Source organism: Muntiacus reevesi, chromosome 3 (assembly GCF_963930625.1).
Source record: "Muntiacus reevesi chromosome 3, mMunRee1.1, whole genome shotgun sequence".
Classification (NCBI taxonomy): domain Eukaryota; kingdom Metazoa; phylum Chordata; class Mammalia; order Artiodactyla; family Cervidae; genus Muntiacus; species Muntiacus reevesi.
This window is the reverse complement of record NC_089251.1, coordinates 216,189,305-216,201,660: the sequence shown is the minus strand read 5'-3', so window position 1 is coordinate 216,201,660 and position 12,356 is coordinate 216,189,305. Positions and strand designations below refer to the sequence as shown.

The following is a 12,356-nucleotide window of genomic DNA, read 5'->3' as shown; positions in this document are numbered from 1 at the left end:
AATATAATGTGAACATAACCTTTATGTGCATCAAAAAATTAAAGTAGTTATGTGATTCACTTTATTGAAAATGCAGTTTTTTTGATGTTTTCTGAGACCAAGCCAGGAATATCTCTGATGTATGCCTGTATGCCAAATTTCAGAAGTTTCCAAATGCCTTGAGGGATTCATTTTTTCCTAATAAAATTTATGATGTTGGTTAATGTATTTCAAACTTCATAGAAATGAGATTTTAAAATGTGAATTAGCCTATTATGCCTAAAGATGTAATATTATTTAAAAATTGTCATCAGATCTTACAGTCTGCATGTAGTTGCTCACTCGTTTTAACCATAACTTACATTCATACTTCATTTAAAGTCTCTATTCATGTCTACTCCACATCTTCAAACATTAAACACTTATTTATCTAAAGAAAAATAGCATATTTTTGACAATATTCATGTTGATCCTTTAAAGACAAATGAGTTTTCATCATTTTTGTCAGATTAAAAAAAACTTTCTTAGAAATATTGATTAAATTATGCTTTGGGAATTTCCATTTCTCTTTTGAGTACTTTCTCATATGTCAGAGTATTTGTTCGGTTGCTTTGTAGATGACTTTTGATTTAGTCTTTTATCTCTATGTATCAGTTATTGCTTCCTTTTTACTACTTTTCTTTTTTTTTTTTTTTTTTTTTGGACTGCACCACATGGCATTTAGTTCCCAAATCAGGGGTTGAACCTGTGCCCCTTGCATTGGAAGGTAGAGAATTAAACACTGGATCTGCCTCCTTTTTAGTTCTATCTTGAATTGTATTTAGGCTTTGATCATGTTTTTTGGTTTAAAAAGTAACACTTATTCTAAAATTAATATCTCAAGACATGGCTTTGGTAATCATAAAATTTAGTAAAAATTTGTTCACTTTTATAATACTATCTATTTTAAGCATTATGCCAGTACCACAGATGGATACTCAAAGGTAGATTCACACCAAGAAATTGTATGTCAGTACTGAGAACTGATACTCAGTACTCAAAGGTAAATTCACACAAAGAAATTGCTTCATGCAATTTCTTAAGTAAAGAAGCAAGTAGTCAAGGATCCATGTTAATAAGATCTGTTAGGAAACCATCACTTTCCCTTCATCTTATTTAATAAATAATAGCAATTTATGTTGTCACTGGATAGTTTACCAGTATTAAACATGGCTGTCACTTGTAGTCTGTATCACTGCTGATCACCCCAACTGTCTCTCTTTTCCTAGTTCTAGCTACATTATAGAGTTCAGTCTCTGAAACTCATCATTTCATCATTTTAAGAACAAGGGTGAATATTTTAGCCTCTGATTTAGGTTTGAAATATTATTTCTGGGATAATATACAAAAAAGGCCTTTGATATGACTATGCAAAATTAATTTGCTTGCATTTTGCTTTTAATTCTAGTTACTAGTGATTTGCCAAAAACTATGTGTTGACATAGACTTTTAACTTTAAAATGCCATGGTTTTTAAAGGAAAATGCGAAAGTTCTATAGGAATTATAGCAATGTCATTTAAAATTCTCATTTCCTAAAGTATATTTTGTTAGTACTAAGAAAATACTCAATAGCAACTTTTTAGAAGAATCTCTACTGGGAGTACTTTGTGATGTCCTCTTAAAAAAACAAACAAAAAACAACAACAATAAAAGAGTAGGCCTGGAGGGGAAACCTGGGAAGCATGACTGCTAAAAAGGCCCAAGTGCCATAAAGAGAGCAAGGCCATATGGGGGCCAATGGTAACCACCATTCAACTCTTCTCATAAATGGTGCAGTGCAGGGAACTGTTGGCTCAAGTGAGATGGCGTGGTGCGTGAGGTCAGCCTTATCCAACAGGCCAGAGGGCATGATGACAGAGGGGAGGTGCAGGGAAAAAAACTCCCCATGCATGTGTGAAATCGAGGATTCAGCTGTTACCTATTAGAATGGGTACCTGACTCAGGGCTGTGTTTAAAACCTTAAGGAAAAAAATAGATCTAAAAAAGTGTGACAAAAATGATCAGGTAAACTTGCTATAGTCCACTTATGAATAAACTAAGAGTTGATAGTGTTGCAGATTTTAAAGAAATATCAAAATTCAAAATGGTATTTTTGATATTATAGAATTATGAAATATTGGCTGGTATGTATGGAAACTTGTGAACCAAAAACTAAAGTATTGAAAGTATTTAGAGACTCATTTCTACTGGGCACAAAGAGTTCTCTTTATATAGTGAAACAATTTATGAGAAATAACATAACCTTTACATTTAAGATATATGGAAAATATGGGTAGAGTAAAGTAACGGTTTAGATACATTCATGGATAATAATTTAAAATAAGGTGGAACATTGGTAGTAGGATGTTATAGAAAGAGTGATAGATGGAGAGTTTGATGAGCTGAATTCTAATTACCTTATTTCCATTAGGGAAGTATACATAACCTTATGCAAGCCTAACTTTCATGATTTGTTTATTTAGGAGTAAAATAGCTTGATATAATCAAAATTTTTCTTATTTCTTTGTTCTTCAAGCACAAAAATGTATTGTTAATATTCATGCATTTTTCTAAATTCCAGAAGTAAAGCTATGGAAAAATATAGAATTGTGTAGCTAGATAAGAGTTGAATAGGTTTGGCTGAAGGAATTTGTGCAGCCTGCGTCCAACTCAGTCACATTGGTAGCTCTGAGACAAGCTATAGAATAAAATGTGAAAATATTGATGGTCCCCCAGCCAGCCATCAGATGTAGGTTATGATTCTAAGTCAGTTGTCTTAGAGAGAAAACCAAGTATTTGCCACAAAATGACTTTGGCAACTGCTGTCAAGGAACAGTAGTAAAGAATGTAGACCACAGATCTATCTCAATGTCATTTTTTTCTGTCTTTATACCAGTGAATTGAGGAGGTTTTTTTCATACTTCTTTTTCTATTTTTTTAAAATGTCTATTAAGTTGTGTGTGGGGGGGTTTATGATTCCATGAATATTGTCTTGGGATATAAAAGGTCTGATACTGAGTAAATCATGTTAAATCTACATGAATTACTTTCATTATATGAAAAATTTTATCCTGGGAAATATTAGTAAGCTGCTCTGAATTCCTTAGATGAACTATTTACAATCATCTTTTCTCTCATTATTACTACCTTTTTTTTTTCTTATAATCAGTCCTGATTATCTGATCTTATTTTGACAAAATTGTCTGCTGAATTCACTAATACTTTGAATTGGCTAACCATCTCTTTTTAGAATGGTTTTCTGTGCTAATTCTATGCTTTGTTTTTTCAGTGTTCATTGTTAAGGTTATGTTGTTGTAGTTACCTGTTAGTAAACAAGGTCTTTTGATTTAATTAAGTAAAATTTTATTTTGAAATCTTATGTTTTGCTCTTGTTGATTTCCAGGGATTTTTTTTTTTTTAATTTAGAATTCACACTTTCAAAATCTATGTAACTGTATTGCCAGGGAAGTGTGTAATTTCCTTGGTTCTGTCTCATCACAACGAAAATTGGAAGTGATGGACAAACCAGCGTTACAGCCCTCGGAGGGACCAGTGTTACAGCTCCGTGTTATAGCTCCATTTTATTTAGAAAGTAAAGGAAAATACATCCTCTAGGCATGAGGGCATGCTGACCCCAAAGACATTAAGAAAACAGAGGCCCCTCTTTTTATATTTTCTCTCTTCCCCCTGAGCCTGCCCTATGTAAATTGAGCTAGCAAGGAGAGCTGTTTGTTTTACCTGAGGGTCTCACTCTGGTCCTCGGACCTTCCTTTGTTCTATTTTTGAGGGCTTTTCCCTTCCTTGTCTTTTACCCACCACCATTTTGGACTCCTTTTTCCTATTCTAACTACCAAGCATTCCCCCATTAAGAGTCGGGAGGCCCAATTCTTTGGGAATAAGGGCATCAAGGTTTCTCTGGCTACTTCCTGCTGAACTGGGACATCAGTGAGGGGCATTGGGCCTCTTCCTCTTGCTAGTCTCAAGCCTCAGAGTCCTTACAGTGGTGTCCATCTGAAGGTGAGTGATGTTTTCACTGTTGGCTGTAGTTTTATATATCCTTGTTGAACTGGCATTGCATGTCTTAGCTTGTTGACTGGGGCAGAGAAAAACTGGTTTAGACAATTGACAATACATAGAATAATCATAAGCAACATCAATATGGTAATAACAGGGATTGGTAGGGGCATTAGTTCAGGTCAGTCACTCAGTCGTATCTGACTCCTTGCGACCCCATGAATCGCAACACGCCAGGCCTCCATGTCCATCACCAACTCCCAGAATTTACTTAGACTCATGTCCATCCGTCGGTGATGCCATCTAATCATCTCATCCTCTGTTGTCCCCTTCTCCTCCTGCCCCCAATACCTCCCAGCATCAAGGTCTTTTCCAATGAGTCAACTTTTCACATGAGGTGGCCAAAGTATTGGAGTTTCAGCTTCAGCATCAGTCCTTCCAATGAACACCCAGGACTGATCTCCTTTAGGATGGACTGGTTGGATCTCCTTGCAGTCTAAAGGACTCTCAAGAGACTGCTCCAGCACCACAGTTCAAAAGCATCAATGTTTTGGCACTCAGCTTTCTTCACAGTCCAACTCTCACACCCATACATGACCACTGGAAAAACCATAGCTTGACTAGTCGGACCTTTGTTGGCAAAGTAATGTCTCTGCTTTTTAATATGCTATCTAGGTTGGTCATAACTTTCCTTCCAAGGAGTAAGCATCTTTTAATTTCATGGTTGCAATTAGCCAACTCCAAATTTCCCATCACCAGGAGGATCCCTCAAAGAGAGATTGTAGCCACCCCAAGAACTCTCCAATTCCTTATTTGAGGTCCTGTAGGATCTAGAATGTTTTTCTTGAGGACTGTGAGACTTTCTTTAACTTAGCTGGAGGTATTTACCCAGAAACAACACATCTCATTCAAGATGGCTCAAGCCCCTCCTTGTTCAGGGATCAGGAGATCTATCTCCCATCTATTTTGGAGTACAACCCTTGACAAGCTGAGTTGGCTCTATAGAACTGTCCTGAGAAATCTTATCCCCAAAAAGTTGATTTTGGGGATGTTCATTAGAATGGCATTCATTTGTAGTTCTGCACAGGCATCTGAGGTTTCCCAGGGGCTCACAGGTGTATTGAGTGTCCTCTTCTGTTTTCTTCCATGGCTTGACTCTTGAGTAGTGAATCCAGGATAATGTCCTGGTACCTTGACTGCTGTGGGTAGAAAGTATTACAGGGTAGGGGACCTTCCATGTGGACTGGGGTTGAGCCTTTGGGGACCCATCTTTCCAGACTTTAATTAGGACTCGAGTTCCTGGAACATATAGTGGTAACACCAGAGAATCTTTGGATCCTGGTTGACACTCCACAAGTGTATATTCTGTTGGAATTGCCTGATGGCCATGTTGTAAGACTGGAGGGTCTGAGCCTCTGGATCTAGGAAGAGGTCATTGACATAAACAGAAGGTCTCCCATATAGCATCTCATAAGGACCAAGACCAACCTGTTCCTTAGGGGCAGTATGGGTGTGGAGGAGAGCTATTGGTAAAGCCTCCTTCCATCCCAGGGAGGTCTCCTGGGTTATCTTTTTTATTCCTGATTTTAAGAATTGGCTGACTCTTTCTACTTTTCCTGAAGACTGAGGTCTCCAGGTACAATGGAGATAATAAGTAATGCCCAGTGTTTTAGAGACCCCTTGGGTGGCCTTAGAAGTAAATTATGTCCCATTGTCACCTTATAATGACCTGGGCAGACAAAATCTTGGAATGATTTCATGAAAGTTTTTTTACCACCTCCTCAGCCTGTTTAGTCTGGGTGGGAAAGCTTTCAATCCATCCTGTGAATGTATCTATCATGACTAATAGATATTTAAACCCTTGAGAAACTAGCATTTGGGTGAAGTCCATCTGCCAGTCCTCTCCTGGGCAGGTCCCACGTCATCAGACAGGCTGGGCCAGCTGGGGTCTTCAAGCTTCTTAGGGGTTGTTTAATTGGCTGGTGGGACAAGAGGGGACAACTTGCCTTATAGTCATTTGGAGGCCTATTCCTCTGAAGGACATTTCTAGTAATCTTTGGAGGGCCTTTTCCCCTAAATGAATGGTGGCATGTAAGGAGTTAACCAACTTCCATTGGAGGCTCCTAGGCAGAAAAAAAGGAGTCCTTCCTTTTGGAAGCACTCCAAATGATCTTCTTGAAAGTCCTTACCCTTAGCTTTAAGAGTCTCCCCTTCAGTATATGAAGGAGTTTCTGGCAAATTAGTCTGTGGAACTATTAAGTCATTGTTCTGTAATCCTGCTCTCTTCACTGCCTGATCAGCTGCTTGATTCCTTTGTGCCACTTCCATCCTCCCTTTTTAGTGTCCTTTACAATGGGAGACTGAAACATCAGCAGGCAGATATACTGCCTCCAAGAGCCTAAGGATTTGATCACCATATTTGACTGGGGACCCTCGGGTGGTCAAGTGGCCTCTTTCTTTCCAAATAGCAGCATGTGCGTGTAGCACCAGAGAGGAATAGTTGGAATCAGTGTAAAATGGCTACTCTTTTTCCTTTTCCTAGCTCTAAAGTTCGAGTCAGGGCTATGAGCTCTGCTAATTGGGCTGAAGTACCTGGTGGCAAAGGTTTACTTTCTATGGCCTCAAAATTGAAGATTACTGCATATCTGGCTCTTCTTTTTCAATATAAAACAAAGCTTATTCCATAAGTGTATAGAATTTCCTCAGGATTGGTCAGAGGATCTTCTGACAACCCCTTGCAGGGTTTTGTCCAGTAGTCCAAGCTTTCTGCCACAACCAGTTGCATCCTTGGCTCCAGCCCTGTGATAGTTATCTGTGACAGGCAGGCTGGCTGGAGTGGGCCACTTCAGTCCTGTTGAACTATCATGAGGAAAGGCTTGGTGCTTGACCTTAAAGCTCTGGGTTCCCGAGAGCAGAGTGCCACTCAAAGTCCCAATTGATGGTATTTGTAGCAAGCTCTTTTAGGAGACTTGGACTTGTCACTTGGTCACTTTTTGGCCCAATGCCCTGCCTGTCTACAGATTAGGCATTTACCTCATGCCTTGTCTTTCAAAGACTCAGGGTTTGCCATAGGGCTTCCCTGGAGGGCGGCCAGCATCTGGGCATGACTTGTCTCTTTTGTTTTCTCCCTCTCCTGGGCCTTGGTGTCCTTCTCCTGTCCTCTGTTATAAAAGGTACTGGTGGCTGTCTGGACCATCTCATCTAATGAGGCAGCAGGATCCTGTTGCTGTAGCTGTTGTAACTTTATCCTGATGTCTGATGCGCATTAGGACAGGTCCTTTAAAATCACCTGTCCCTCGTAAGAGTCTAAGTCCAGGTTGGTAAACTTTTGGAGGGCCTCTTTTAGCCTTTCCAGAAAGGCAACAGGGTTCTCCTTGGGCTCCTGAGTTATTGCTGAGTTCCAGGCATAGCTGATTACTTTTTGCTGGGCTGCTTTCTCTCCTGCCTTCTCACAGATCAGAAAATGATCCCTTTCCCAGATGTGCTCAGGATCATTATAATTCCAGTTAGGATCTGAGGAGGGGACTACAGTTTCCTCTATTGGGTATTTATCACTTGACATGTGAAGCCCTGTAGCACACCTTTGGGCTTCCTTTAAGACCCTAGCATGCTCGGGGTCAGATAGAAAGAAAGAAAGTGAAGTTGCTCAGTCCTGTCAAACTCTTTGCAACCCCATGGATGGCAGCCTACCAGGCTCCTCCATCCATAGAATTTTCCAGGCAAGGGTACTGGGGTGGGTTGCCATTTCTTTCTCCAGGGGATCTTTCTGATCCAGGAATCGAACCCAGGTCTCCTGCATTGCAGGCAGAAGCTTTACCATCTGAGCCACCAGGGAAGCTCCCAGGGTCAGATAAAGTTTGACTAAATATAACCATGATGATCTTCCACATCAAGTCAAAGGCCATTGTAATATGTTGGAATGTATCTATATATTTGAGAGAATATATAGATATCTATATAGTTGAGAGAACGACTTATGGACCCAGGTTGGTCTGATTTCTCCTCCAGTTTCGACTAAGGGACATACTTGAGCTGGCTTTTGTGGATGGGGTATTCCCAGATATGGGGGCATGTTTGAATACAAGGAAGGAGCACCAGGCAACTCAGGAGCCATGGGAGGTGAGCCTTCACGTGGGGGTTCCTTCTCTTGGTTGTCTGTGCCTAACACCATCTGCCTAGTCGGCTCACTTTTAGAGCATAAAACAATCCCATACTTAAGACAGAGTTCCTTCATATCTCTTAGTTGGAAGAAAATTTGGACATAGGGGATCTCTGTCCATGTCCCTTGTCTTTTGCAGAATAAGTCTAGCTGCAAGATGGTATTGTAATTTAAATTCCCATCCTAAGGCCAGTGTTCCTCGTACCCCAGAGGACACCATGGCCACTCAGGCGCACAAAAGAATTATAAACTACTTCTCCTAAGAGCTAGAGGATTGAACAGCTTCCAGTTATCAAGGATGCATCTCAAGGGCATCTGCTGGGAAGTGGATTGGTTATTTCCCATCGGAAAGATGGTCATAACAGGGAGGAAAAGAAAAAAGAAAAAACTAGCAGGCCTCCTTCAATTTCCATGGGTGGACTTCCTTAGGGGTGAGTCTTTTTGAGACTTATCCTACCCAGTACTGTTGCAATCTAAGAGCTAGGCATCCCCGGGTCAGGGTGCAGATCCCCAGGCAAGCTGAAGTGTGACAGCCTCCTGGAGATCGAATCCCCAGGCAGGTCAAGGCAGGTCGGCCTCCCAAGAATTGGGTCCCTGGGCAGGTCAAGGCATGTCGACCTCCTGGGACTGCTGGACTGGTGGATACCTGAGCAAGTCGAGGTATGACAACCTTTCGAGAACCAGATTCCTAGGCAGGTTAAGTCAGGTCGACATCCTGGGACCCCCAGACTAGAGTTGGGCATCCCCAAGGTCTCCAGTGTGACCAGTGCTGGGTAGGACTAAGGGGTTGTAATTTTAACTCATTGCCAGCTTGTTCACCACAGATGGGAATAGATATCATGATATAAAGCAATCCAAGCCTGTGCCCTGAGACTGTGAACCTGGTGAATCAGCCATAAGCTTTATCCTCTTACTGTTCTAAGGGAATGTAAGTCACTGATTTCCTCGCCTAGTCCTCCATAAGAGCAGGTTAGGGTGTCTCCAATGGTAAACATTTCATTGTCATAGACCCACTTTAGGTAATAACAGAAGTAATGATAAAGGAGTGGGTTATCTGGTCCTATTTGGAGCTTTAAGATATTTTAATAAGTGGGATGGAGCAGTGTTGTTTCTAAGGGGCAGGGTCCTGGTTGTACGAGTTAGTAATTGGCTTAAGAACAAGTTGATAAGAGGCAATAGACCAGAAGTTCCATAAAAGTGGAGTGGAGATTTGATCCAGGGGTATGTTTGTAACTTTAGGAAAAGGGTGGTAAGGGTTTAGGCCCAAACAGCCTGCAGGACTAACTCCCAAAGTGGCAAGCGTTATCCCTGGAAGCACAATTGCCTTTGAAGGGATGCCAGCAGATGAACTTCCAGCAGGCATTGTGTGCCTGTCACCTGCCCTAACGGGTCCACTGAGAGACGGCTGTTGTTGCACAGGTTGTAGGAAACATGGAAGATGAAGGCCTGAATATCTTGAGGGGTTGGATGTTATACAATATTTCCCTCCCAAGGGCTAACTACTTTCTGGTTGTCCCAAGGACATAACATAAATCCGATTAAAATCAAATGGGTCCACGATGACAAGTCAAATTCAAATAAACCTTGATCCCCAATCTGCAAGCTAAATGACACACCCAGAGGTGGCAGGACAGTTCTGAGGCACTGTCAAAAGACAGAGGAGTGGTTGGTTCCCCAATGGTTGGGAGATCCTCCCACTCATTAGCATATGAATTCACCTAGCTGGCAAAAAATAGCCTCACCACATTCCATGGCCACTGCACTCTCCTCTGTGATGGCCCACGCCCTGTGGAGTGTGCTTCTCTCTGAATATGAACAAATCCACCTCTTACCTATCTTTGTGTCTCTAACTGAATTTTTGCAATGAGACATCAGATCCTGAGCTTCATTAGGTCCTGAAGCCAGACATGATGGGTTTTGGCTAGGCTCAAGTCCCGGGAGAGAAGAACTGAAGGGCGGAAGGAAAAAGCAGTGGGATAAAACATGCCAAGGAATCCCCTTCATAACCTGCCAGAAAATCTGCTAAATGTGTGACCTGTGCTCACAGTTTTCATTGGCCTGATCCTTGGCACAAAAGAAGATTATGGACAGAAGAATCCCCACCTGCTTGGGCAATGGCTACTGGGGCCCAGATAATGGAGCCTTTGGGACACACTGAGGAGTAGCCCCTGCAGAGTCCCTCAGTTGCACCCACTGCTGCTCGTCTGTTAGTGGGGGGATTCGAGGAAATAAGAAATGAGAGATTTTAGAGAAATTAAGATTTTGTTAGCCATATGTCCTTCCAGCCATAGGAGTGAGGACCTCCTACCTTAACCAGAGGTCTTCTGGAATCTGAGACTGAGCCACGTGAACTTTCTGCTGAGTTTGTTTCTCGCTGTCCCAGTTTCTAGTACACTGGGCTTCTTGTCACTTCCCCTGTGCTGGATTTTCTTCCTGTTCGGCTTCCACCGCTGGAGTTTCTTTTGCTAAGTTGCTGTGCATGGCCTCCTCTTCATGGGTGCAAGAGGAGGTTGTTTCAGCCAGTTTAAATTTGACAAATGGCACCATTTATGTAGGGGGAGTGTGTAATTTCCCTGGTTCTGTCTTGGCACAACAAAAATTTGAAGCGACGTACAGGCCAGCATTACAGCCCTCAATCAGGCCAGTGCTACAGCTCCATGTCACAGCTCCGTTTTATTTAGAAAGTAAAGGAAAATACATTCTTGAGGCATGAGGGCATGCTGACACAAAAGACGTTAAGAGAACAGAGGCCCCTCTTTTTATACATATTCTCTCCTCCCCCTGAACCTGCCCTATGTAAACTGGGCTAGCCAGGAGGGCTGTTTGTTTTACCTGAGGCTCTCACTCTGGTCCTCAGAATTTCCTTTGTTCTATTTTTGCAGGCTTTTCCCTTCCTTGTCTTTTGGCCACCGCCATTTTGGACTTCCTTTTCCTATTCTAATACCTAACATGTATGATAGCAACTAAACTGAGTTTTTTGTTTGTGTTTGTTTCCTTACCCTCAACTTAAGATATTGACATGATTCAGGCAAAGTTGGATTTAACTTTTCTACTTAAGCTCTCTATGTTCAGAAAAAGCCTTGTAGCTTATCCCTTTTTCAGAGGATCTTCTCAACCCAAGAATTGAACCAGGGTCTCCTCCACTACAGGCAGATTCTTTACCAGCTCAGCTACCAGGGAAGCCTGCTTTGACATACATATGTCACTTTGCAGTGCAGTAGTATAGAGCTCTATGCAGCTGTTCTTCACTGAGAGAAGGTTGAGTTCCTTGGTGTGGGAGAATTAAGATCTTTTCCTTTTTCTTGCAGTATAATGAATCTAAACAGTCCTTCATCATGTGATTTTCCTTGGCTTTTAGTCACTGAAATGTATTCCTAGAAAAGATAATAAAATTATGCATATCCTGTGTCCTCAAATAGTTACTGTCACTATATTTGCTTATCTAATGTTTCCTCTGTGGATTGTACGGAAGTGAGGGGTAGAGATCTGATCACATTAGCAAATAGAAAACAAATGAACTCAAACACAATCACACATTAACATAATGATAGAACTGAGTGAAGATAAGTCAGAAGTTTGCAAAGTCCAGCATTTTTTGGACACAGGATATGCAAACTTTAAATAACTTTTGTAGGGGTATATTTCTGTGACCAAAATAAAGGAAAATCACTTGATGAAGGACTGTTTGGATTCATTATATTGCAAAAAAAATGAACAGATGTCAAACATAATCAGTAACATCTTTCCTATTGGATGTTTTTATATCTTTCACAGAATTTCCAACTTGTGAACCACTAACTCAGTTTATATGCAAAAGTGGAAGATGCATTAGCAGCAAGTGGCACTGCGACTCTGGCAAGTACCAAATGTTCACTAGACTGCACTGATTTGATTGGAGGCCTGGTTTTCTGCGCAGCTTCACCTCTTTCAGAGGTGGTTCGTAAGAGAAGTTTGCCAAGTCCGGCAAAATGGCTGAGACAAGTGGTGAGAGAGCAGCTGGCCTGTCAATGGGGATTAGCATTAAGGACAATGGAGCTCAATAGCCGTCCCTTGGGGCTATCTATGATGGGGATTTGTTTTCAGATATTATGCTGGATCTAGTCTAAGTCTACAAACAAGACATGAAGGGAACAACTGAGGAAATATCCTGAACAATTCAGGTTCCCCAAAGCATTGATGTAAAAT

The 12,356-nt window shown here is 41.3% G+C and overlaps 1 protein-coding gene across 1 annotated transcript in view; it reads left to right on the top strand.

Moving 5' to 3' along the window:
* The window catches only part of LRP1B (LDL receptor related protein 1B), a 1,678,044-nt gene that overhangs the window by 875,481 nt on the left and 790,207 nt on the right, over nucleotides 1-12,356 (top strand). The window contains exon 19 of the mRNA XM_065928990.1: nucleotides 11,946-12,026. Within this exon, the coding sequence (XP_065785062.1) occupies nucleotides 11,946-12,026 (81 nt within the window). The remainder of the gene's footprint in view (nucleotides 1-11,945; nucleotides 12,027-12,356) is intronic.